Genomic DNA, 26,752 nt, shown 5'->3' on the forward strand with positions numbered 1-26,752 from the left:
TTTCTGTATAATATGTAATATTCAGTCTATGGTCTGTACCTGATACGATTTAGGAACTTGCCCTTTTACAGCTCAGGTAGAACCTATTATCATTGATGCGCATAACCAACTAAATATTAAATAATGTTGTTACTGAAACGATAAAATAGTAGTTAGTCAGGGTCCTTGCAGAAAATCAAACTATATAAACAAAAGCAGGTGGCCAACAGCATTCATGAACCACAATATGAAATATGTAAAATTAAACCACTGTTTCCATTAGTACCATTTGACCACCAGATGTCCCTCACTACTGCTACTACTATTACAATTCATTATTTTATAAATTAAGGGTAGGGTTAGAGTCAACAGTTAACAGAATACTAGTAGTTAGAATAAGCAGTAGTTTTAGTAATTAATGTTGTTAAATGTTATGTTAACGAAGAATAAGCATTATCATTAAACGCACATGCTGCAGCAACGTATTGACAGCAATACAACTTTTTTAAATAGTAGCCTACTACGATGCTCGTAAAATGATTCATATTAGTATATTTTCAATGTTTTTTTCTGCTACAAAAAAACAAAACCGGAAAATGGCATCATGCATATCATATGTGGATTTATATACACAGTAATTACATTAAATTAACAAAAACTGTGTTGCGAGATGTTAGCTGTTTGTTTCGGACTCCCGCCATGAATTTTTGTGCTGCAGTACTCCTGTGGGACCGAGGGGGGCGCTCTACACCCAGCCTTCACACAGACAGCACTGAACGGACCGAGAGCTTTGTGCCGAAAACTAAACCCAACCTGTGTCAGACTAATGAATTAAAACGGCCCACTTGAGAGGTAAATACAAACAAGTAAACGCTTGGCAAATATCCTGCTGTTTTAGTCGTAGTTATATATTTGGAAATATATTAATTCAGTATTTGTTAAGGTGTTAAAAAATCATCTGTGGGGGCAAGTTGGTGTTGAGAGAGGAGGGTTCAGGGCGACGGTAGCAGCCCTTCTTCGCCTGTAAAACTAGCGGCAGTACGGAGCGATGCGTTGAAGTTGAAAAAAGACAGTAACAAGTAAATTTGCTTGATTTTTAAACTTCACAAAGTAGTTGCATTTGTTGTAAACCACTTGAACTGACCATGAGTACGGCTATTTCAGACAGAGATGATAGGATACTTCACTTCCTCTGGTGAGTGTAGCTGGAGATGTGATGGGTACCTCAATAGTTTGCGGCCTAGGCTAGCAAAGTTAGCTAGCCATGCTAACGTGTAGTAGCCACTCGCTGCTAGCCTTACTTCCTTCCCGCAAAATGCTAGCCGCTACTACAGATAGCTAGCTAGCTAATTTGATAACATGTATGACAGTAGACATACACCGGCTGCTCTCGTGTTGTTTTTAAAGTGGTTTTCTAACAACTAGCTAGCTAAGCGGTTCAAATAGCTGTAAGGGTACCGGTATAGCAGTTGAGCTTGTTTATCTAGCTAGCGATACGATGTGTGATGAGAAATTTACGGAAAATACGGAGCTGATGTTTAGCTGGGTTAATTTAGCATATAAGCTAATAATATGCACAATGCTGGTCTGGTGTTGGCTTTCTGTCTGAAAAGTTTTCTGGATTAGAATATCGCTAAATATACAGGTACGATGTTGACAATTTTAGCGGACATAAATGATGATTGGCAAATGGAAATTGTGCTTAAAACGAGGTTTTGGTAAGTGCGGTAGCATGGTTGTGTTGAACTTTTGTTTTCTGACCCATAGAGGCCAGTAGAAGACCGTGTGGACCATATACCAACAAGCATGGAGTTCCCGCAACAGCAGAAACCTACGGGGGAAGGAAAAATCATATATCCTCCGGGAGTGAAGGATATTACGGACAAAATCAGCAACGATGAGGTGGTCAAACGGTTGAAGGTATATTGTTGTGTTTCTTGCTGTCAGTAATAAGCTATACATTTTTTGCAAGTCCAAACCTCAGTGTACGGGCCCTTACACAATGCCCAAACCCTCCTCACTTTGGAAACTACAGTATAAGAGACCCTTCTTCTAATATGGCTGGCTGTTTTCCCAGTCCTCTGTCTTTTTGTTGAGATCGCAGACTGTAAATAACAATCGTGTGCATGTTATCATTGGCAGAGTATTATTTTGGTAAAATTGAATGTGACATGATACATGGGATGCTATTGTTCAGAAGTATTGAAGTCTTCAAGTTTGTCAGCAATTCGTTTTGTCCCCTTAAAACTGCAAAAATGGGATGATCCCAAAATGTCAACACTAAAACAGTTATGTACTGCTAGGGAAGAATAATAGCCGTATATTTGCATTTCTTATTCAAAGGAGGACACATTTTTATGTATGTATGTATAAACACTATCCACTGCGGCCAAAGACGACACTGTCGGAGTTAACCAAAACAGTAAAGTTGCATCAGCTAAATAATGAGCTTAAACTTGCTATTAAGCTCTGTAAAGCTAAGGGAAGTTGATGATTTAGGTGACTATTGTATGTAGATCCATAACTACGAGTGCCCCCTTTCGCATTGTTTGCCAGTTATCAATTCTCAATACAAGCCACGTTATAATTTTATACATTTTTTTTATTAAAATATTGATCAACACATGGGTCTTTGCTTTTCTCAGACAGCGTCCTGATAGCCACCCCTCCCCTTACCCGACACTTCAAACATTCAGCAATTTCAAATTTGGCACCTGTGGTTATAGGGATCTTGTTGAAACTCTCCTAAATCTCTAGGTTGTGATTGATTAGATAGTTTACCACAGTAATATTGAAATAGTTGCCTGACATCCTATAACAATTTAAAGAGTAGTATTGTGACCATAGAGCACACAACCCTTGGCATTGGCAAGCCGGACAAATGTGCTGAATGGCAGGTTGTTGACTGCAAGACAGTGGTTTACAGATCTCTTCAACCTCTGCTGTATACTGCTGAGCGTTGGAAAGGCTGACACTAATTGGATGTGCAATTAGCCAATTGATGGAAGAGATTTAAGATTTGTGTTGTACTGCAGGATTAGCCAGTTGACAGCATATTGTTTAAGGTCATTTACTCACTTTCATCTACAGTCAGCCACTATCATAAGTCATTCTGTAGTTTGGTTTGAAGCAAGATTAATGCTTCTGCGGAGGCTATATGCAGAGTTTTTGCCGTAGCCTATAAAAGTGGCCTGAAGTTTATACTTGTGTGTGCGTTGATCTCTTTAAAAGAACAGTAGGTAGAGAGAGTGACAGTGAGTACCTTCCAACCAAGTATCCTCGCTAGAGGAATATTGGGAGAACAAGGTCATTTTGAGCTTAAAAGACTTCAATTCCTGCATTCTGATTTATTTTTAGGCACCAATTTATTGTAAAAACAGGCGGCGACCTGTGATGACTGCCCCACTGTCATTTCCAACAAATCACATAATTTGTCCCGCCCCAGCTGTTAGCAACCCGGGTCGTGCGCACTTCACATTGAAACAGACCCTAGTGCACCCTGATCAAACCCAACTGGCGACCAGGTTTGCGAAGCCGGGTAGATCGAGGAGGGTTACGCCATTCAAACACGCTGTCGTTCTGGGTTTAACCGAGATTGAGCCATTGGTGTGAAAGGTTATTAGATAGCATGCCAACATTCCGGAAACAAAAGAGAAATGACCTGGAAAACAGCAGCGTTGGGGTCTAGTGTACGTGTAGTTTCGCCATGCTGAGTGTCTCTTTTACACAGGCGTTGATTCGGCTCTGTTACTTCCTCTTCTACTGTTCCCCCAATCCATTTCAGGACCTTTTTATGTACAAATTGGCAAGGCGGAATAACGGGACATGCCATGATAACGCTGCATTATTCAGTTTTGTTATAATTTAGTTTGTCTTTGCAGAGAACATAGATGCTGTATTTTCAGTTTTATAGCTGATTGTCTGGAGATGGTGTGGGGAACCTATTGTTTACATCTAACTTTACACACTTCAGTCTGCTGCAGCTAGCTCACGGGAGAGACTGTATGACACTAGGTAGTACAGCCTGAGACATAAACAATAAAAAAAAATTGCCTTATGCTTTTTGTTTTGCTTTTCCACCATTGTACCGCGTACCACTATACATTTATACCATGGTAGTAATGTATAGTGAGTAGCTGTCATTCCTAAATGCAAATCCTGTAATTATAGAGATTGTTTCAGGCATTAACACCCTCATCAGAACTCTCACATTTAAAAAAAAAGGCTCTTTATCTTTTAAAAGCAAATGGCTTACTGAGTCTACCCAGTGGCAAAATATTTTCTCCAGCACAGACTGGTCATGCACTCATTGATTTATCAAAGAAAAGCACTGTACAGAAACGGAAGGATGAGGAATCAACCACAGCTTAATCAGACAGTGTTTTGTAGAGATGAAAGTGTCAAACCACATTTATTTGCTTTTGGAAACCGTAACATCAGGAAATACAATGCAAGCCAATTTGAAAATTGGGTCAGTGAGTTTGAAGGTTCACCAAAACTCTGCACAGCAATATATATATATAGTAAGAAAGAAATGAACAACTCTGGAAAGTTATCACAGCAATAGTTTTATCCCCTGTGCGTTGAATAATAATTAGGGCAGCTCTCCAGGTAAACGAAATAATGCCCGGGAATGTGTGCTTGCACATATTTGATTTACTAACGAGTTGCATTGCCAGATGATATCACTCTGCATTTCTACAAATTTTAAACAAGGCTCTACTTTTTTGAACATTTTTTTTTTGCCTAAGCCTACTGCACGACTACTCCACAGTGTGTTACATTGACTTGAATGGGAGACCTGGTGGTTTTTTTCATGCAGTGCTTATGAACGAACACAGCCGACGGATTCAATACCCCTGCTAACCTGTTTGAATGATCTAAAGGGGGGTCAAAAGGGATGTTTTTCATTCCCTGTGGAATGGGTTATCTGCTTATAGTTTATTAGAGCTGTTATCATACATTACAGGGTTGAGTTGGGGCTGTATTTCAGTTAAATATTAAGCAGAAATAGCACAGCTGTTTCGGCGTCTCAGACTTTGCATCAGCAGACCTTTAAAAACATGTCACATATATTTTCAGACTGAGCCAATGTTCTGTCCAAATAAACAACAATACTTTTAAAAGGCAGAGACGAGCACCTACTCGTCACACTGGGTAAAGAGCTTTCACCGGCTGGGTTGTGAATGTTTTCAATTGAGCGTGTGGAAGGGTAGGAGTGAGTGTGGTGCTCTGCAGTCTGCTGGAGCGGTTGGCCCATCCCCCGCCCTGCTGACTGCCTAGCTGTATAGTGAGCTTCATTGCTCTGCTTCGCTTTTTCATATATACTCACACTCACTCATCACTCTCATAGAGAAAGTGATAGTTCAAAGCATGGTGTCCTATTGCCTATCCAGAACCACTGAGATGTTTGATAATATTGGTGTGCATACAACCTCATGAGAGAGTTGTGTTCATGTTAGACCTAGAAAAACTATTTCATTTCCTGTCATTTTAATCTTGAGCCTATTTGTTTGCTAGGTTTGTAAACTCAAGGGGCAAAGGGAAATTAAAAGTCAACCCAAAAAGCACTGGGAAACTGTCATTTTCAACAAGAATAAATGCATTTAGGATTTGAGCTAGTAATTTATTTTAACTATGATTTAACTCTCTAAAAGCCTCTAAAAGCCTCTCTAATTTCTAAAACTCATTCAATGTCATTGTCATTCAATTCTCTTTACTGATAAAGGGTAACGTGTGTGCTGAAGCTACATTGTTGTTGCCTTCATTTTGATTGTCTGGTGTGCAAATACTGTGTGGTTGAGTCACACTTTTCTCATCTATAAAAAAACTAAAGCTGTTTCCAGCAAACAAGCTCTGACAGGCCAAGTAAAATGTAACTGAGATGGAGTATAAGGTGCTCTGGATAAAGTGTATTGCAGACTAGAGTATGAGGGGGTTCCAGCTAGCAGCAAGCCTAGCCTAGCCTTAAGGCTCTGACAGACCAACGTGGCCGTCGGTCCTAGTTGGGCCGTCGGTGAGCAACCGTTGTGCTAGTTTGTGTGGTGTGTCCCGCTCTGCAAAATGGTCTCAGGACGGGACTTGTTTTGGTGGAATGTTTGCACCCCGCAAAAGAAAACACCACATCCAATATTAAATGAAGAACTGTTTCCACAATACAGTAACGTCTGCAGTTTTAAATTACCTGGATACTTGGTTAAACGTAATTGGTTTTTAACAGTGTATGGTTGTATACTTTGTCCACAGAAATCCTCTCCAATTGTTCCCAAGATGTCCCCTTATATTAAAACATATTTTATAAACATATTCTTTTGTAAATCTTTAAAATCATTCTCTAAAAGAAACAAGCAGGCCTACCTTGTTGCACAATCCAGATTTTCTTCAAAATTTGTCATTTTTAGCATGTAGCTTGCTAGCCCGAAGTTTGTTGTTTCCCAAAGCAAACCTAGTTTTTAAGACAGCAACACACAGCGGACATCCAGTGAGCTTTCAGGCAATTGTCTTGGAAATGTACTTCCGTTGATCCAGACTAGTATACGCAGACGGTGGGGATTGCATAATGAAAGAAGAGAGAGAAAATGGCGAGGGGCATGAGACAGGCTAGAGAACACGACAAAGTGGCTAAAGTTTAGGATAATTTCAAGCTGAAACAAAACAAAATCTCTGTATTGCGTGTAAACCCGAACTAGCTTACCACAATAACACACCGTCAATGCTTCAGCAGAAAACATCCAGTCTAAGGTTATCATTTAGTCCATGGAGTGGTCCAGACACACGGTTATCATTTAACGTACAGTCAATATGATTGCCTTGTTGAGATGAGAGCTCAATCAGGGGTTCTCGGGTTTTGCGTCACCGGGGTGGACCAACGGATAAGGGAGCTCGCACACTGCTGGGACACAGAACTGCTTAGCTGATTGTTGTTGTTGTTCATTTTAAGACAACTGATAACTGGTTCCCTTCTCACCCTGCTCCTCCCTTGTTTCACAGATGGTGGTGAAAACCTACATGGACATGGACCAAGACTCTGAAGAGGAGAAGCAGCAGTATCTTGGCCTGGCCCTCCACCTTGCTTCAGAATTCTTCCTCAGGAACCCCAATAAAGATGTAAGGCTACTGGTGGCCTGCTGCCTGGCGGACATCTTCAGGATCTATGCTCCCGAGGCCCCCTACACATCCCACGACAAACTCAAGGTTAGGAACTGACCCTTGGTCCTGAATTAAATCCTCTGTCATCAAGGGACTAGTTTTAAAAGCAGTCCAAGCATTTCAGTTTTGCTCATAACACTAGTTACTAGTTACCAGTTACATGTTTTTCTGTACAGTCTAGGTCAAAAGCTTTGAGAATGACACAAGTATTGGTTTTCACAAAGTTATCTCATTCCGTGTTTGTAGATATTTGTCAGATGTTACCATGGTATACTGAAGTATAATCACAAGCATTTCATAAGTGTCAAAGGCTTTTATTGACAATTACGTTCAGTTAATCAGTCGGAATTTTTGTTTTTTTGTTTGTCCACCCGCCTCTTGAAGATTGACCACAAGTTCTCAATGGGATTAAGGTCTGGGGAGTTTCCTGGGCATGGACCCAAAATGTTGATGTTTTGTTTCCCGAGCCACTTAGTCATCACTTTGGCCTTACGGCAAGGTGCTCCATTATGCTGGAAAAAGCATTGTTCATCTACAAACTGGCTTTGGATGGATGGGAGAAGTTGCTCTCAGAGGATGTTTTGGTACCATTCTTTATTCATGGTGCTGTTTGTAGGCAAAATTGTAAGTGAGCCCATTTCTTTTGGCTGAGAAGAAACCCCACACATGAATGGTCTCAGGATGCTTTACTGTTGGCATGACACAGGACTGATGGTAGTGCTCACCTTGTCTTCTCCGTACAAGTGTTTTTCCGGATGCCTCAAACAATCAGAAAGGGGATTCATCTGAGAAAATGACTTTGCCCCAGTCCTAAGCAGTCCAATCCCTCTACCTTTTGCGGAATAATAATCTGTCCCTGATGTTTTTCCTGGAGGAAATGGCTTCTTTGCTGTCCTTCTTGACACCAGGCCATCCTCCAAAAGTCTTTGCCTCACTGTGCGTGCAGATGCACTCACACCTGCCTGCTGCCAGGATAAGCCTGACAAGCTGAATGTCTGGTTTTGCCTGTCACCTGCTGCTGTCTGTGTGACAAAATCACGTCGCTGCAATAAACAAATAGAACAACCTCCAAGCTAGCATGCCAATGTTACACGCTGAAAATTGCAAGTTTTGACGAAGAATTTTATCATGCAATCTGCTGTTTTTGATTGTAAAGATTTGCAAAGAGTATGTTTATGGCACTAACTATGGAGCTAGAACGGTTGGCAGGGATTGAATACGCTGGTATGCAGGGAGTGTGTGGTCATTTCTTTTTCTAATTAAATCTGCTGTTTTGGGGGTCTTTCCGGAATTTTTTTTTCGAGCACTCTCTTTTTCTAACATAAAACAAGTGTTTTCCTGTCTTGTCTGTAGGACATCTTTCTGTTCATCACCAGACAGCTAAAGGGACTGGAAGACACAAAGAGCCCTCAGTTCAACAGATACTTCTACCTGCTGGAGGTAATGTGCGCTTATGTGGTAGAAATCACAAGAGGCTAAACTTGTGTTTTGTTTGTCGTATTGTCCCTTGACACACAACTAACTGCTGATGAAGGAGTAACTTTTGTTTTTAATGTGTTTCTCTAGAACCTTGCGTGGGTGAAGTCCTACAACATATGCTTTGAACTGGAGGACTGCAACGAGATCTTCATCCAGCTTTTCAAATCCCTCTTCTCGGTCATCAAGTAAGGCCCCTGTTATCTGCTGCAGTTTCCCTTTGTGTCAGATCTTATAACTGAAAATTGTTTTGTTTTCTAAAATCCTTAGTATTACCGTTTATCAGACCTCATACTCCAACATAGTCATACATGTATGTACTGTATGTATGTATACATGTACTTGATTCTGTCTAGAAAAGCTACATCTTGACTCCCTTTTTAGCATGTTTCAATTACCTAGTGTCAAGGTGGCAGTAGCTCAGTCAGTAGTGAGTTGGGTTGGCAACAGGATTTTTGCTGGTACGGACAAAAAGTACGGAGTGTGTATTGGTAGCTGGAGAGATGCCACTTCACCTCCTGGGCACTGCCAGGTGCTCTTGAGCAAGGCACAGTACCCCCTCAACCGCTCAGGGTGCTGGTCCACTCACTCTGACATCTCTCCGTTTGTGCATGAATAGGTCCTGAGCATGTGTGTACATTTCAGGCCTTTGTGTAGTGATTACTAATACTGGGATTATACCAGATACTGGTACTGATATAAGTACTTTTGATACAAGTTCCGTAATCAGACATTACATATTGTTTCACAAATATTTTTATTTTGCAGCGTCTACTGCTCGAGCCTTGTTTGTGCGACGTAGAATTTTTCCTGTCAGCCTCTGTAGCGTGAAACGTTAGATAGCCAATCACAAACATAGTAGATCTTGGTAGAAGCATGCTGCGTGCTTATTGGCTCACTTACGCTGATGAGATTTACTCCTTAGGTATTGAAATTGGGTATCAAATGACTATGTATTATTTGATACTCGATACATCGAGGCAATTCGGTCGGTACCTAAAAAAAGTATTGAACTCTGTACCCAGCCTTACTCTGACATATGAAAACCAGGAACAGATGATGATTAACCACCGACTGAAGTCAGTGTGCTCTTCATTCGTCAATGTACCAATGCGTTGCCACTCGCTTGACAGTTAATTTGGTATACATTGAGGACACGGACATAACATAGCATAACTTGACAGTTATGACGTCAATTAGCTCAGGAAACGCTGATCCTCTCTCGACACCAGGTGTTGAGGGGTAACAATGAGTAATCACTCATTCATCATTTCATCTCTTCCTCCACAGTAACAGCCATAACCAGAAGGTGCAGATGCACATGATAGACTTGATGAGCTCTATCATCATGGAGGGTGACGGAGTCACACAGGAGCTGCTGGATACCATCCTCATTAACCTCATTCCTGCACACAAGGTAGGACACACACACACACACATTCATGTACATTATCTAGTTATGTCATTATTTGTATTTATTTTGTATTGTTAACAAAGATCTTTAAATATAATGATGCAACTGTGTTGTATGTTCTTATTTATTTTTTTCCCAAAAATAAAATTTGGATATTTATATTGAATATTAAATAAATGATGGAAAACCGGCATACCTCTGGATTATAATCAGATTATAAAATAATCATTTGCACCACAAACATACTGGATTAACAAAACCTATTCTGATCTTTACCACAAGAGCACCCATATTACAAAATTATGATAAATATTTAGCACAGCTTCTCTTTTTTTTCAATTAAAATCAGTTTTAAAAATTGACATCAGTCATCCTCAGAGTAAGATAAGAATGCTTTATAAGTCTCATGGCGGGGACATTTGCTGTGTTACAGCAGCAAAGATGATATGCACTAACCAGAAGCATTTTATTATATACATATTTTTTTGAAGCTCTGTGTATTAGTGAATATTGGATGTTCATTGTCAGTTAAACTAAATAATCAGTGTTTTACTTAACTTGGAACAGAATCTGAACAAGCAAGCGTACGATCTTGCCAAGACTCTGCTGAAGCGGACCGTCCAGACCATCGAGACATGCATTGCTAACGTGAGTAGCAGCCTCACTTATTCATTTTCAGTCTGCGACTTTTGTTTTTTGTCCTCAGACTCTGCCTACGTAAGCTATTGCATGTATCTACAGTACATCTTGTTTCAATGAAGTATTTGTCACTCACCGTGTTTTTTTTCCTTCCTCCCTCAGTTCTTTAATCAGGTTTTAGTGATGGGCAAGTCATCAGTCAGTGACCTCTCAGAGCACGTATTTGACCTCATCCAGGAACTGTTTGCTATCGACCCTATGCTGCTTACCTCTGTCATGCCACAGCTGGAATTTAAATTGAAGGTGAATGCAACACACAGTCAAAATGTTGACCAAACATCTCATTTCAGATCATAGAGGACTAGTTCTTTTGATGCTTTTCCAAAGAAAAAACATGAACATAGATCAAACTATAGACTGTCAACTTTATATGAGGGATGTAACTTTGTAGTGTCATTGTTAAATCACTTGTAGGGCAGTATGAATGGGTAACGGACAGAATTTAAAGCTTGTTTCACCTTGAGTCGGCTTAACCTCTCAGTAGTGTAAGATAGTGCACATTGTCAGGTGTGTTATCTTGGTGATTGACAACCAAGGACCCTCGTGCTTCTCAACAGCAAATGCAGGAACATACAAACAAAAGTTTATTTTTTGAGAGCGGTCTTTAAGGCAAAGTTTGAGGTAAATAATTGGATAAATGTGCAGGTAAAGCAGAAGATGGGGATGGTTGACAGTTTGTCGTACTTATTTGCATTAATAGAGAGCTAGTCTATGTCCACGACAATCCACTTCCGGGAAAGCTCGGGTGCCACCGGAAATTCCGCCAGATTTCACTCCTAATGGCCGTATATCCGGTACCGTTCGTTTTCTTCGTGTTGGAATTCTAAACTCTGATGGAATCATGAGGACCATGGTTAACTGCTTCTCAGATCTCTGCGTGGAATATTGAGACAGCTAGCTAGACTATCTGTCAAATTATGAGTTTTTCCTGCACAACTAAAACAATTTTTTAACGTGCACGTTCAACCAAAAGAAATTAATTCTCAAGTTGTTTTTTTTACAGTGGCCCAGTCTGACCCAGTTCTTAGCAACACTCATGACGAATGTGATTGATTTAAAGAAATGCCAATAAACCAAACCAGTTAGTGTTTTTTTTCCCCCCCTATCCCGGAATGTTGTGTGGACTAGCCAGACCCTTCTCTTCAGAGCGCTGTGGAGGATGGTCTGGCAAAGCAAGAGTGGGAGATCAGGGAAGGCTTAAAATTGTAATTATTTTGGGAGGAAAATGCAGCTTGTATTTTACATGTTTTTCTTGTGTTTGTAGAGCAATGATGGAGAGGAGCGTCTAGCTGTTGTACGGTTGCTAGCTAAGTTGTTTGGGGCCAAAGACTCAGAGCTGGCCTCACAGAACAGACCGTTGTGGCAGTGCTTCTTAGGACGGTGAGTTACGTGAACACTATGCAGTCGGCTCACACAAAGGGGTTTAAGCTTATCCTGTTCAACCAGGAAATGTTATGTACTTGTTATAGTGTACTAAAGATATATAAAATGTTTTTAGTTTTGTATAACAGATTTTTTTCTTCAGGTTCAATGACATCCACGTTCCAGTCAGGCTAGAGTGTGTAAAGTTTGCCAGCCACTGCCTCATGAACCACCCAGACCTGGCCAGAGACCTTACAGGTATGTTTGTTTTCTGACTCAATGTGTCTTCTTCATTCTTCTCTCTTCTAATAGAGTCATTTCTTTAAAATTATTCTCTGGACAAAAAGTGGTCACATTCCTTTCTCCTTATTATCCAATCAGAGTATTTGAAGGTGCGCTCCCATGACCCAGAGGAAGCCATCCGTCATGATGTCATCGTCACCATTATAAACGCCGGGAAGAAAGACCTTAATTTGGTCAATGACCAACTTTTGGGCTTTGTACGAGAAAGGACCTTAGACAAGAGGGTGAGACAAATATGCAGGGTTAGATGTGATGTGGTAGTAGTAGTAGTAGTAGTAGCAGGTGGATATAGTGATTTTACTTTCAAATCCCAGCTCTTTCTGTCATCAGGGCTTAAAGTACTCTGCTGTGGTGCCGGATTTCCGGCTTATGACTATATTAGAAAAATATTATTAATTTATTAAAAAGTCCACACAGGATTTGTTTTTGATGCATAACCAATCCTTCACTGCGCCTTCAATGACTGAATGTGTTTGTAATAATATATATATATATATATTTTAAATACCATGTGTGCACAATGGACCAACCCCTGGTCCATCAGCGTAAAAAGCTCCAGACAAAACTGCCTTGGCAAAGCTGTCTGTTGCATACTGCAATTAAAACTAGCAAGGTGCTTCAAGGGTTTGTTTTGAAATTCATATCTGTGGATTTTGTTGTTGTTTGCAGCCTAATTTGTTGCTGAACCTGAATTATAACATTGGTTGTTAAAAGAGTGGGTGTTGATATGCAGTGATGCAAGGAACCCATAAATGTGGTGGCAGATAATTCACAACAATCGAACAATGGACTTTATTATCAAAGTCACATAAGTTGTTCAGATATTTTATTCGGAAACACACAGCCTTCTGTATAAACCCAATACTGCAACCAGAGACACACCTGCAGGCACACCGACTCTACCAATCAAAAAGTTTAGTCCCACATTATAGATTTTTTATTGTTGCACTTTAGAGCCCTGCTTCAAAGTCTTACATTTTTTATTTGCTTATGACACACAAATGTAAGGAATTTCCCAGATCTTTCATGCTTGTACAATAAATGTAAATTAACTTTCCTTATCTTAATTGAAATCTTACCTCCCTGATGGGTTTTTCTTCCCTCCTCTCCCTCCCCCTATAGTGGCGTGTGCGTAAGGAGGCCATGATGGGCCTTGCTCAGCTTTTTAAGAAATACTGTCTGCACCATGAGGCCGGGAAAGAGTCTGCCCTGAAGATCAGCTGGATCAAAGACAAACTGCTGCACATCTACTATCAGAACAGCATTGATGACAAGTGAGCATATGCACTATGCAATAGTTTAATGTTGAAAAACTACACAGCTGTGTTGGACGTTTCAATCATGGTTGACATTACTTAAGTGTAGGTTGACATACATTTTTTTGAAACCTGCTTTTTTTAAGATTTAGGATTAACAAACTAGGGATCGACAGGCTGTTGATTTTTGAAGCCAATACTGCTTTTGCTCTTTCAACACTGGATTTTTTTTGCAATCATTTTCATTCATACCACCCGAATTATGTGTGCGCCACATGGATGGGTGCACTGCATATGGTTAGCTGTGCAAGGGCAAAAGGCGTTCATCAGCATATTCAACATAGGCTTGATGATGCATTGCTTGCTGACATACTATAAGACCTATATAATCAGGTCATCACAAAATATTCTTTGTCAACACATTTAAATAATTAAGAAAACAATAAACCTAAAAAGTACCCATTGAAATGAAGTGCTTGATTTGTAATTTAAGACTGCCATGGTGCTAGTGCTTGAGGGGCAGTGCATGATCTGCACATGAACTGCAGCGTCTCTAGCAACACAGAGCTGCCTGTGGAATGTAAATAATGCCGGGGGGAAACTATCGCCGAACGCAGCAAGCCGATGCAATACACGTAAAAACGCAAATTTTGGCCTCTAAAATTGGTCCTTCACTATGACAGACGATAGAAAATATGCTGAATGGACCTGCTAAGAACAGTTCTATTAGTACTATTTTTGTTAATATAGACAATATTTATTTTTTTGGTTTCCATTGTCAACGTTTTTACACAATTCACGGAAACTCTCCCCTCCTTTTTCAGGTTATTAGTAGAGAAGATCTTCGCACAGTATATGGTCCCTCACAGTCTTGACACAGAGGAGAAGATGAAGTGTCTGTACTACCTGTATGCCTGCCTGGACACAAACGCTGTCAAGTCAGTAAACCTGCAAGATTGCCTCCTCTAAGAAAAAAATACACATAATTGTACACATAAATCCTGACCTGTATCTTTTGAATGTACGTTAAAACATAAAAATAGTTTAGAAAATACAAAACTGCACAATGGCCAGCAAATCCAACATTGTATCTGCCAACAACATGAAAACAACACTAACATTTAAACATGTATGTACATATCACAAGGGAAGTAAATTGATCAGCCCCTGTGTTTTTGCCAACTCTCACCTGTTTCTCCTCTCGTTTGCTGTATTCTTTGCTCTCAGGGCCCTGAATGAGATGTGGAAGTGTCAGAACATGCTCAGAAGCCTCGTCAAAGAGCTGCTTGACCTCCACAAGCTGCCAGTGGTGTGTTGACACACAAAAACTAACCTTCTCCTCCGTGTATTTTGATGCAAGACATATATATCACACATTTCTCTCTCTTTCTCCTGGTAGTCCGAGGCTAATAACACTGCCATGTTTGGGAAGCTGATGAGTATTGCCAGTAAGTTGGAAACCACAGAAACGTATATAGTACACTATCAATCCCCACGCTCTGTCGTTTCTTCATAATGGTAAAGGTTCATTCCACTTAACATGACTGTCATCTTAATTAAACTCTTGTGTATGTTCACAGAGAATCTGCCAGATGCTGGAAAGGCCCAGGACTTCATGAAGAAGTTCAACCAGGTTCTGGGTGAGGACGAGAAGCTCAGAGTTCAGCTGGAGATGCTCATCAGTCCGACCTGCTCCTGCAAACAGGCTGAGATCTGTGTGGTGAGAAGAACACTCATCCATTTAGTATACACACTCACTCACAGACATGCTGCAAGTCTCATTCTCTCTCCTTATCTTTAACAAAGAGTTTGTTTTTGAGCCTATATTTCCCGTTTAGCAGTCACAAATCACTCAAAATCCCTGAAGAAGTGATGTTTTAGAGAAATGACATTGTGTCAGTTAACAAAAATCGTTATGTTTTTTTCTATATTTTCAAGGTGCAATCACTTAAAAATGACAACTTTATATTTTAGTAGCAGGAAATGTCATGCCGTAAAAGAGGAGAAAGCCTCTACAAGTACAGCATTAATAAACACATAGTCTCGCATTGCCAGACCTTTCTTTACAGCGCTGTGGAGGAAGACTCAGATACATTCTGAGATAGGAGAATTTTGTTGTTACTGTAGCAAAGGGATATTGAGAACAGCAACACACACAGAGCGGAAGGTGAGGGGCAAAGCCTCATGCGCCGGATATCAGGCTTTATCCTGTAAATGTATTTCTTCTGATCTAGACTAATTCAACTTAAATGTAGTGTATTATATAGAGTAGAGCAAGCCATTCAACTTCTGTTATTGTTTGAATTCTCATAATGTTAATCTGATACCACATTAATATTAAAGACCTCAAAATCACCAGTCACACTCTTGTGTTTTTGCGGAGCAAACATTCAGGGTTAAAGATCGAAGGTACTTTTAAGACTGTTGTCCTGGATTAGTAAAGACTTTGGCGTGAATGCAGTGGAGATATATAAACAAAAACCTGTGAATGTTTGTACTGTGTGCAGAGGGAGATTACTCGGAAGTTGACGTTCCCCAAACAACCCACCAACCCGTTCTTGGAGATGGTTAAGTTCCTGCTGGAGCGCATCGCCCCCGTCCACATCGACTCTGAGGCCATCAGGTCAGAAAAATTTCCTCAAATGTTCAATGCACCAAGTGTTGAGGTTGGGTTTTATTTTCAAATTTCATAACAAACCAAAATGTTTGAACATAGACAAGTCTAAATTCTGGTGGCAGTAAAAAGGGATTAGAGTACATTTTGATTAAAAGAAGATGAAACTGGATTGTAAATTCCGTTCCATCAGATTTAATTGTCTTGTTGTATAGTACACACAAAGAGGGAGTCATACGAAGGACCTGCACTCCCTAGCTCAGTAATAATAAGAAGCTTCACGTGTGTCTCTGTTTCATTGTGTAACCCATTAACAGGCTTTTGTAATTCACTGAGACACCTAGTGGTGGTGAGTTGTACCTGCAGGCCGTGGCCAAGGAACAGGTTTAACCCTTACTTCTTTATGGAAAAACACCAAGAGAGAGGAACCATACATACTGAATGACTTCTAATGCTTACGCTAGCCAGTGTAACAATTTTTATCATGTTTAATACTTGCTATTATGTTGTCTTAAGACATCCAAAAGTGATCCAGGATGTCATGTAATGCACATTTAGATCATTTAAACAAAGGTGAGGTGATTTCTTTACTTTTAGTGCTCTGGTGAAGCTGCTGAACAAGTCCATTGAGGGCACGGCTGATGACGACGAGGAGGGCGTTACCCCTGATACAGCCATCCGCTCTGGCCTGGAGCTACTCAAGGTATATAGCATGGACCAATCATACTGTGATAAATGGAAGCCAATGCCCAAAATGTAACCAGTGTGTGGTTTTTTGTAAACGCAAAATTCCCCTCTAGGTACTGTCGTTCACCCACCCCACAGCGTTCCACTCAGCAGAAACCTACGAGTCTCTGCTGCAGTGTTTGAAGATGGAGGATGAAAAAGTGGCAGAGGCAGCTATCCAGATATTCCGAAACACAGGGCAGAAGATTGAGACAGAGCTACAACAGATAAGATCGTAAGAGAGAAATTACACATTTAACAGGGAAAATGACGAAATCCAACAATAGACATTTGTATTTGGACAGTAGTATGTCGCTTTATGAATCTACAGGCGAAGGGTCCACACTTTCGTCACTTGCCATACTGGTCCGCATCTGGGTTGAATGAAAGAAATAACCTGCATTGTGTATCCTAATGTCCATCAGGACTCTGATTCCCGTCCTGCATCAGAAAGCCAAGCGGGGAACACCTCACCAGGCCAAGCAGGCCGTCCACTGTATCCACGCCATCTTTAATAACAAGGAAGTGCAGCTGGCACAGATTTTTGAGGTAGAGGACGTTTCCTTACTTACTGCACCTTGTATTACAAATTGACAAAAATGTTTTAGTATGATTTTATTTACACTTCTACTGTACATTGTTTTTTTGTCTTCTGTATGTCTTCTGTTATTGTACTGACATTTTTTTGTTGGGATGCACTCACATAGTTTTTTCCTTTCGTCCCCAGCCTCTGTCACGTAGTCTGAATGCAGATGTCCCAGAGCAGCTCATTACTCCTCTGGTGTCCCTGGGCCACATCTCCATGCTGGCCCCAGATCAGTTTGCTTCACCAATGAAGTCCATTGTGGCTAACTTCATTGTCAAGGACTTGCTCATGAATGACAGGGTGCGTGGAGATCACACGGTGTACTGAAACAGGACACCGTAACAGCACACATAATTGCACCCTTTTAACAAACATTTTTATATTTTTGGACACCTGTTTTATGAACTGCAACTCTCAACAAATAAACCCTGTCAAGAAAAGAGTGTGAATGTGATGCGCCTTTATGTCTTTAGTCAGTGGGCAACAAGAATGGGAAGCTGTGGACCACTGATGAGGAAGTTTCACCTGAGGTCCTAGCTAAGGTAAGAAGCAACACATCTGGGGCATTTTTTTCCCCTTATGGTCCAATATGAGATATATACATGCACATATATGATCTTGGGTTGTTGGCAAGGATTTGTATCTTGTTTGATGTTTTTGTAAACTGATTATTTTTTTTATTTTTTTTTTAAGATTTGGGGATCTCACATTGTCTAATTATTCATACTCTTTCGGTTCCCCCAGGTGCAGGCCATCAAGCTGCTAGTGCGTTGGTTACTAGGAATGAAGAACAACCAATCCAAGTCAGCAAACTCCACCCTGCGCCTACTGTCAGCCATGCTGGTCAGCGAGGGAGACCTCACAGAGCAGAAGAAGATCAGGTAACTCGGGACTTGAAGGTCAAAATAGAGCTGTTAGAGGATTAAGATTGTAGAGGGGGCAAATCATTTCATACAGATTTCGGGATATACTTGGGAAACACATTTACCAGTTGTGATTTTTTTAAAAAGAAGAAGAAAAAAAAGAGGTAATCTTTGTTATCCTTCTCCTTTTGTTATTTGTTCCTCTTCACAGTAAATCAGACATGTCTCGTCTGAGGCTTGCCGCAGGTGGAGCCATAATGAAGTTGGCCCAGGAGCCCTGTTACCATGACATCATCACACCTGAACAGTTTCAGCTCTGCGGCCTCGTTATCAACGTCAGTCTCCCTTTTTATATCACTTTTTTTGTAGAACCTTTTTTAACAGAAGACATTTTGACATGTCTCAGTAAGAGAAGCACAGGTATCCATGATCAATTTCATGATGGCTGAATTCCATTTTACTGTTTCATCCTGGTATTGTGCATGCTATCTGACTGTCAGAATAGAGCTGTTTGTCATTAATAACAACTGTACTTTTCCTGCTAAGACCAGTCAAAATGTCTGCTGTGTGAAAGGCCTGTTCTAATATGCAAATTGTACTGTATGTGTACACAATGAGAACTAATTGCCATGTCAGCTGATTCATTGGCAATGTACTATAATAAAAGAAAACATTCTCATTAGTACTAATAATCTTCTTTACTCTCTTGTGTGAATTGAGTTTAATTGAAGTTTATTCTTCCCTAAATACAGGACGAATGCTACCAGGTTCGTCAAATCTTTGCTCAGAAGTTGCACCTGGCTCTCGTCAAACTGGTGCTGCCCCTGGAATACCTCGCCGTCTTCGCCCTGTGTGCCAAGGACCCAGTGAAGGAGCGCCGTGCCCATGCCCGGCAGTGCCTCCTCAAAAACATTTCTGTCCGCAGAGAGTTCATCAAACAAAATCCTCTTGCTCAGGGTCAGTGGATGGACCGATGGATGTTTTCATGTTAAAAGTTATTGACGTGTTTAATGTGTGCTTTATTGAAAAGCAGTTAAGACTATCAGAGATCACATGAGCCAAGTTGCCATCCAATATCACCACAAATGTTCATAGATTTTTAGAAAATCTTCAAAAGTAAATGCAATTAATACCTTTTTCCATCCAGTACTGTTTTGCAAATGTTAGTTTTTGCGGTATTGCTATTGTTTCTTGTTATTTCTAAAATTTCCAGAGTTTTTTTAAAATTATTATTCACTAACTGAAAGTGCATAAAAACAGATGGATGGAAACACTTGTGTACATTAAAATTAATTACTCTCACCCTTCCCACAGAAAAACTTGTCTCCCTCCTTCCTGAGTATGTTGTTCCCTATATGATCCACCTGCTGGCACATGACCCAGACTTCACAAAACCACATGAATATGAACAGCTCAAAGACATCAAAGAGTGAGTGTTGGCATACTATACTTTGTATGTTTTATGTCATAACCTATCCCTCAATTTGATGATAAAGCCGAGAATTTCATTTTTTATGCCTATTTTCAAGAGAACATTTTATTCTTTTGACTTACAATGCTAATAAGATAGAAGTGGTGATGACTGAAGCTGTGACATACAGTATGTTTATTGTGCTCGTGTGTGTAGGTGCCTGTGGTTCATGCTGGAAGTGTTGATGACCAAGAATGAGAACAACAGTCATGCCTTTCTAAGGAAGATGGTAGAGAACATCAAACAGACCAAGGATGCACAATGCCTTGATGATGCAAAGGCCAATGAGGTACGTACACACACACACACACACGCACCCACACAAGCACGCACGTGCTTACTCAATGTAAGCATTAGAAACAGTCATCTCTAAAATGTTTTAAATAAAAAGTTAAATTAATGCAAGAATGCGAAAGATTTCAAAAATAGCTAACATAGTATAGCTATACTTGAAACAAAACCATTTCTTTTGTTCATGAACATAGAGCTTTAAGAGTAATAGTCGTTAGTAAAAACAGGCTAGTGTCGATAGTGATTTAAAATGACCAGGAGACATTCTTTGTATAAAAAAAAAAGCAAGAACGTAAAAGCAATAAGCTAAGAGCACTTTCTGATTAATCACCTAATTATGAAACCATCAAAACTCTGTGTCTCTTGTTGTCTTGGTTACAGAAGATGTATATTGTCTGTGATGTGGCTCTCTTCGTTATCGCCAACAAGAGCACTGCGTGTCACCTGGACTCTCCAAAAGACCCTGTTCTACCCTCCAAGTTCTTCATCATACAGGACAAGGCAATATATACACACACACTTCTTAAGAAAGACTTAATTCCACTTAGTGGTAGATAAATATGGGCACACTCTTTTAATATTGAAGCCAAATCATGACCTTTGTGGTCTAGCAGTTGATGCTAATCAAAGTTTTCTGCTGTAATTTCTTTCAACAGGACTTCAAAAATGATAAAGAATATCTGTCAACAGAGATGAGACAAATGCTTCTCACTGGAAAGGTAAATCCAAAACACTCTAATTTACTGAGCAATCCACATTATAGGTAACACTGTTACAGGACACTGTAATGAGTGTAGTTTAATTGTAGTTTAAAAGGTGGGAAAGAATACATAATGACGTAAACACTTCTTTGCTTTTTATTGTTAAGCAAAAAAAAAACATTGTCATTTTATTTTTAGTTTAGAAACATATGTCTATACATATTTGTGTTCTCAGTATATGAGTATGATACCTGGGGTCAGAGTCAAAGGGAGCAGAAAAAATTAATACATTAAACTCTGAGTAATCACTGATTATTTATATACACCACGTTACTGTTTGGGGATCTAAAATATCAAATGCTCACTAGCCTAATACCATTTACTGCACCCTCCAACTCACCCTTTCTCTATGCAGCCTAAACCAGCTCCAGTGTTGGGAGCTGTGAACAAGCCTCTGACGGTACCAGGGAGGAGGATCTTCACCAAGACCACCACAGTCTCAGACACCAGTAACCCCAGCACCAACTCCTCCCCACTGAGCTCAACTATCAACAAGAACAGGTATATAGACTCACTACTCACACTAATACATGCACATCAAGAATAATGCTTTCTTCAACTTTTTAAACGTGTCTTGTAGTAACAGCAATGCTGCCACTGAGTCATCAGAGCGCCAAACGCAGGAAAACAACGAGAACCCAGTCATCAAGAATGAAGAGGGGAAGAAGGTAAGCTGAGCCCACCAGACGTCAGCTGGAGCTACACTTACTGCAACATTAACAGAGTTCGGATGACTGAGCTTTTCGCACCATCTCTCTCAGGAGGAGCCAAGTCCGATTGCAACCCCTGATGCCGAGACCGAAGCGTCGCCCGTCAAACGACGTGGCCGTCCACCAAAAACTGCTGCTGCTGCTCCTGTGGCGGCCGAAAAAGAAGGAGCAACTGCGGCAACGGGAGGTGGAGCTGTCAGAGGGAGGAAGAGAGCAGCCGACCCCAACTCCAACCCATCGACAGAGTCAATCAACATCAAGATGTCAAAACAGCAGCAGCAGAATGACGAAGGGACAAAGAGACAGATTGACTTGCAGAGGTAAGGGTCAGGAGCGGTGCAGCAGAAAGTAACTCGGCAGATAAAGTGATGCGTTTAACTTTGTAGTCCCAGTTTGTGTCTTTCCCCTGAAAAGCTAATGAACCTAACCCTGAGATTGCACAGAAATCCCATTGTCTTTCAGATGTCAACCTTTTTCCATTTAGGTGGTCGTTTGTGAGCACAGAGAAGGAAAAAGAGAGAAAGTGGGAGCCTGAAGAGGAGACAGGGAGAGCTGTAGGGACATTCGCCCTCTTCCTGGGCAGCGAGGGTGACACTGAGAAAGAACTGGAGTCCAGTCCAGAAGAGGTTATCTGTGGCAGAAATGACAGGGAGGAATACCCCCTCAAGCAAGGGCAGAGAAGCTGTGCAGCCTGGTCCGACACATCTAGACAGGGAGATACCAAGTCTACAAGGAGAGGAGTTCCTTCGGGCAGGCAGGGAGAGCCCATCAGTGGGCTGGCAGTGAGTTGGTTTAGGCCAGGATGTCTCTAAACACCAATGTTTTTGGTCTTGCTTTTCTACCACGTCAGTCATTCCCCAACTACAACGAATTTGTCTGTTAAAGGGAAAATTTGCCACCTTTTGAATGTTTATGTCCAATGAGTACTGATGATATTTGTAGTCCATTGAAGATTCCCCAGTGTGTGCTATATTGACAGAGAAAGCAAGTTATTCTGCTCACAGGGCCGTGGCAGCCGTGCTTGTGTACTAGGACGCATTGCAAGTTAGCGACGCGCTCTTAGACTTTTTCAGTTAAACACATCATTCAGATGTGACAGAAACCAAATAAAATGTACCTGTAACCACAATCACCATCTCTTGAAACAAATCTTTAATTCACAGATTAAGATGTGAAAATTTGCCAGCTGCATGTTGGCAGCTCTCGCTCCTTTGGACGCAAAACATTCAATTAGAAAAATAAAAGCACAAAATAAGGTTAGGGTGTGTGACCGGTGAACAGAGCCTAGAGTCAACTGGGCTGACACTGAGTCCAAATTTTGTCTTTCAGGTAAAGAGGAAACCGGTGAAGGTGAAAGCAAGACTGTAGAGAACGGGCCAGACACTTCCTCATTGCCCCTCGACCCTACGTACACGCTCCTGACTCTAAAGCTTTCCTGGACACATTATGGACCTTTCTTAAAACACACAAATGTACACACAAACCACTGACATCCTAGAAGGTTTTAAATACCTTATAGTCTTGATTTGAAACTCATTGTATGTAGGTCTTACTCAAAAAAACATATTTTTTTCTTTGTGTTTGTTGCTCTTCGCTTCTTTTGCGGAGCCATTTTAAAAAAAAATAAAAAATTTAAAAATTTAAAAAAAAAACACAACAGGATGGACATTTTACAAACATTTTAATCTGGTTGTGATTGTTGCTTATTAAATTCCCTGGGGTAAATCCTACTGTATGTCTCCTGACCTCTTCCTCCTTATGTCGCTGTTGCACCATATTTTTTATTTTGAGCTTACCTGTTTTACTTACACAGTTGTATTTTGTAAATACTCATTGCAGTTAAACATTTTTTTAATATCCAAGATCGTTTGCAGAAACATAGCTGAAAATGGCTGTAATATGGAACATCATAGCATAAGATTTGTGCATTTAACAGATGTACCGACACCAAAATTTTATAAACTTTGGTATGTTTAGGTTTCTAACTTTGGAGTGTTGAGATGCTTTGGCTTGTTTATAGCATCACAAGGCCCAGTAGAAACTCTGTGGCTTTTTAACTGCCACCTGTAATGGTTTTAAAGGCCTTTTGATTGATTTCCAGCGTGTCAATGGACAAATTCAAGTTGTCAAACATTTGTGTTTGGAAACTGTGCTCCAAGCTCGCCAAGACTGGTCTGGGGCTCTGAAATCCAGCTGGGTTTGAATTACCTTTTGTTTTGTTTTTTTACTGCTGAAGTATGAAACAATACTTCCCTTTGGAATTCATAAATGATATATTACTATACAAGTAGTATGTGTTCAGGTTTTTGTTCATCTATTACAATTAAATATTTTTTGTACTTTTTGTCAGTTATTTTGCTGGGTAAATCCTGCTTTTAAGCATTGGGTGAGTGGAAACCTTGCGGGCTGTGTTGACAACTTAATTTTGATGTAGTTAAAGTATGCCTATTCTCATGATCATATTTAATTTTTTTTTTCCAGAAAATAAATGCTTTTAGATGTTACCATGCGGTGCATTTGTCTTGATCACCATTTAAGAAGTGTACTTTTCAGAAGCCAAAAGATCTGACAAAAGCAAACAAGATTTTCCTTCTTTTTTTTTTAATCAAAGAAACATGACACTGTCACAATAAATAACCATGCTTTTATACTGCTGATGCTCGCTTCCAAGGAAACGAGGAAAATAAGTCTCAATCCAAATGGAGAAACTGAGATGCAACTGCCCCTTTTTCTATGCTTCGTCATCGTGCAATATTGTACACTATACATTGTATTGTAGTGAGAACACGGAGTGGAGGGGGCCTTTTTTTCCATTTTTCTTACAAAATATAGATCTAGCCATCAATGGTGCACTCCAGTGATAATGAGACGTCTCGTTCTCAAGACCTGGACTATTTACAAGCGGAGGAGATGGCGTGTGCCGTCTGCCTTTGACTACCAACCCTTTTGTGGCTCTGGCTGTTAAACTTCACCATCCGTGGAGAATGTGCACAATAACTAATACTGTAACATGCCCGTGTTGGTAGCAACTGAGCTGGAGCCAGAGTAAAAAAGTTTTTTTTTTTTTTTAATTTTAAAGGTGTAAGGATTCATCAACATCTCACATCTCCATATATGAAGCGTTTCTTTATAGTCTGGGTACCTCAAATCAAAACACTGTGCAGGCCTGCTTTCTGCTTCAGGAGTTCCAGCCTCTTAGCTACTCGTTAGACATCGTTCATAGTTCACCTCAATGAGTATTTTATTTGGCTGTTTAGTAAAGCATGTTTGGTAATATAGGAAGTCCCCTATACCCCTCTATATATGGCCCAAGTTTTGATTGCGTACTGCTGGATTGGATCAAGGATTCTGATAAAGCGCCCCCCCTCTTAATGATCAACATCAGAACAGAGGGGGAGCAGATCCCCTAACCAGTGGCTGAAAGTAAAGTGCCTGTGATTGCTCTATAATTAGTATTTAATAAACAAACAAAATACTTTCAACTCAAAATCCTTAATGACATTCCGAATCCCTCATTTCTGCTTGAGGTGTTTCTTCTGTTGGTGCCAGGCTGGATCTGTTCAGAGCAGAAGAGAAGATTTTCCAGCCACATGCTCAACAGAAAAGGCTTTGGTTCACTAGAGATACTGGGCTGAAGTGGATTGCTGAGCAGATCTTCCAAGTCTCTCACTCTTTCCACAAATTAGAAAGAGTCTTGTGAGTTCCACAAGTCTGAAGGGAAGTGTAACCGAACAGACCCCACCCAACCTCCATCACCACATCATTTGGCCAAATAAAACAAAAGGCAGCATAGAACATGCAAGGAAAAGAAAGAGTTGGTTTGTGGTGTAGCAGGAAAGGCTGCATGTAAGGGCCCGAGCTGGCTGTCACCTCCTGTCCAATTAGGGCCAGGATTTTGGCTGTGTCATCCCTAAACAACAATCTTAAAATGAATAAGAAAAAAACAGGGATTTCTCATGGATCACAAAAGCATTAAAAATGTATATCTCCATATAATTGTAGGCATAGTTTATATTTAAAATAATTTGTTTTACAATGCCATGTAGGAGAAAAAAGAAGTATAATCGCATTGTATTTTCAAATTTACACATCTATTTACAGATAACTTTTCTGTTTGATGTTTGAGTAATCTTTTCTAATTCTGCGGAGAGAAAACCTCTGCAGGTCGTTGAAGATTCTATGATAAACGGTTAAGGAACTATCCATCACACTGTTCACTGCAGAACACTATCCACAGACCTTTATAGTTTTAATTGTCCTTAAAAGAGAATAATTTGACATAAGGTTTAACTGGTTGTTGCAGGGAGTAAATGGTGATTTACTGAGAGCTGTATGCAGATTTCCTTCACATTTTACCCTGGACAATCTAGCAGGAAATGGCAGTTATTTGATTCTTTGCAGGATTAGGAACAGAAATTTGTTTAAAAAAAAAAAAGGTTTCAGAGCCAATATGCATAAGAAGCATAGAAGACAAGATGAAAGAGTGAAAGGTTTTGGTAGCTTATTACGAGTAAACATTTGGAGTTAGTGGAAGAAAAGAAAGCGGGATGGACAGATGGGGTCGGACAGGCAACAGGGTGTTGTGCATATTGGCAATTGCGGAGCTACCGTTGTTGAGTTTGTAGCAAACAAACTTGTCATAAAAGAAGGCTCAGACTGCTGTGGTGAATGTGGGGGGGAGAGGGGGGGAGGGGGGCGTCTGTGTAACAAAAAGGCAATGGTGGAATGGTTGCCAGAAAGGAGCTGATGTTATGATGAAGGGAGTTGGGATCCTCACACCTGGCTGCGTTTCAGTTGCTGAGGAGCAACTCTGTCGCCGTTTCCACGTCCCAGGATTTTGAAGACAAGGCCGCTATTACTGCATTCTGTATGCGAGTAGGATTAAAAAACAGTATTGTAAGTGAGTCATTCGCAAGATCAAGTTAATAAAAACCAAATTATTTCAAAGTATACTATTACGATACTATTACTATTATTTTTTTCAGAAAAAGAATTCCTTCCATGCTAATTGTGTTTGAATAAATTGTGCCTTGTTAAGACGAAGTCCCTTGACATTACTACAGTGAGACTACACCGCCCCTGACAAACATGC

General features: G+C 40.3%; 2 protein-coding genes across 6 annotated transcripts in view; one reads left to right on the forward strand and one right to left on the reverse strand.

Moving 5' to 3' along the window:
• Positions 1-660: 660 nt before the first annotated feature.
• On the forward strand, positions 661-24,164 carry pds5a (PDS5 cohesin associated factor A). Of its 5 annotated transcripts, none has more exons than XM_034857908.1 (34): positions 661-831; positions 1,747-1,899; positions 6,970-7,173; positions 8,482-8,568; positions 8,695-8,792; positions 9,895-10,021; positions 10,586-10,666; positions 10,820-10,960; positions 11,982-12,097; positions 12,243-12,337; positions 12,461-12,606; positions 13,505-13,656; positions 14,463-14,576; positions 14,866-14,947; positions 15,038-15,086; positions 15,219-15,358; positions 16,146-16,261; positions 16,850-16,955; positions 17,053-17,213; positions 17,404-17,527; positions 17,706-17,864; positions 18,038-18,106; positions 18,309-18,445; positions 18,639-18,762; positions 19,180-19,384; positions 19,742-19,856; positions 20,055-20,187; positions 20,571-20,690; positions 20,846-20,908; positions 21,306-21,451; positions 21,531-21,618; positions 21,712-21,980; positions 22,145-22,442; positions 22,990-23,028. In XM_034857908.1, the coding sequence occupies exons 2-34, from the start codon at positions 1,786-1,788 to the stop codon at positions 23,026-23,028; spliced, it is 4,218 nt and encodes a 1,405-aa protein (XP_034713799.1). In that variant the 5' UTR covers positions 661-831; positions 1,747-1,785. The 5 variants fall into 5 exon arrangements, with proteins under 5 accessions (XP_034713799.1, XP_034713810.1, XP_034713820.1 ...); XM_034857919.1 differs by lacking the exon at positions 661-831 and adding an exon at positions 968-1,058; XM_034857929.1 differs by lacking the exon at positions 661-831 and adding an exon at positions 1,358-1,624.
• A 77-nt stretch (positions 24,165-24,241) lies between these two features.
• The window catches only part of ube2kb (ubiquitin-conjugating enzyme E2Kb (UBC1 homolog, yeast)), a 6,076-nt gene continuing 3,565 nt past the window's right edge, over positions 24,242-26,752 (reverse strand). Inside the window, exon 7 of the mRNA XM_034859018.1 lies at positions 24,242-26,525. Coding sequence (XP_034714909.1) covers positions 26,451-26,525 — 75 coding nt within the window. The 3' untranslated portion in view covers positions 24,242-26,450. The remainder of the gene's footprint in view (positions 26,526-26,752) is intronic.

Source organism: Etheostoma cragini, chromosome 2 (genome assembly GCF_013103735.1).
Source record: "Etheostoma cragini isolate CJK2018 chromosome 2, CSU_Ecrag_1.0, whole genome shotgun sequence".
Classification (NCBI taxonomy): domain Eukaryota; kingdom Metazoa; phylum Chordata; class Actinopteri; order Perciformes; family Percidae; genus Etheostoma; species Etheostoma cragini.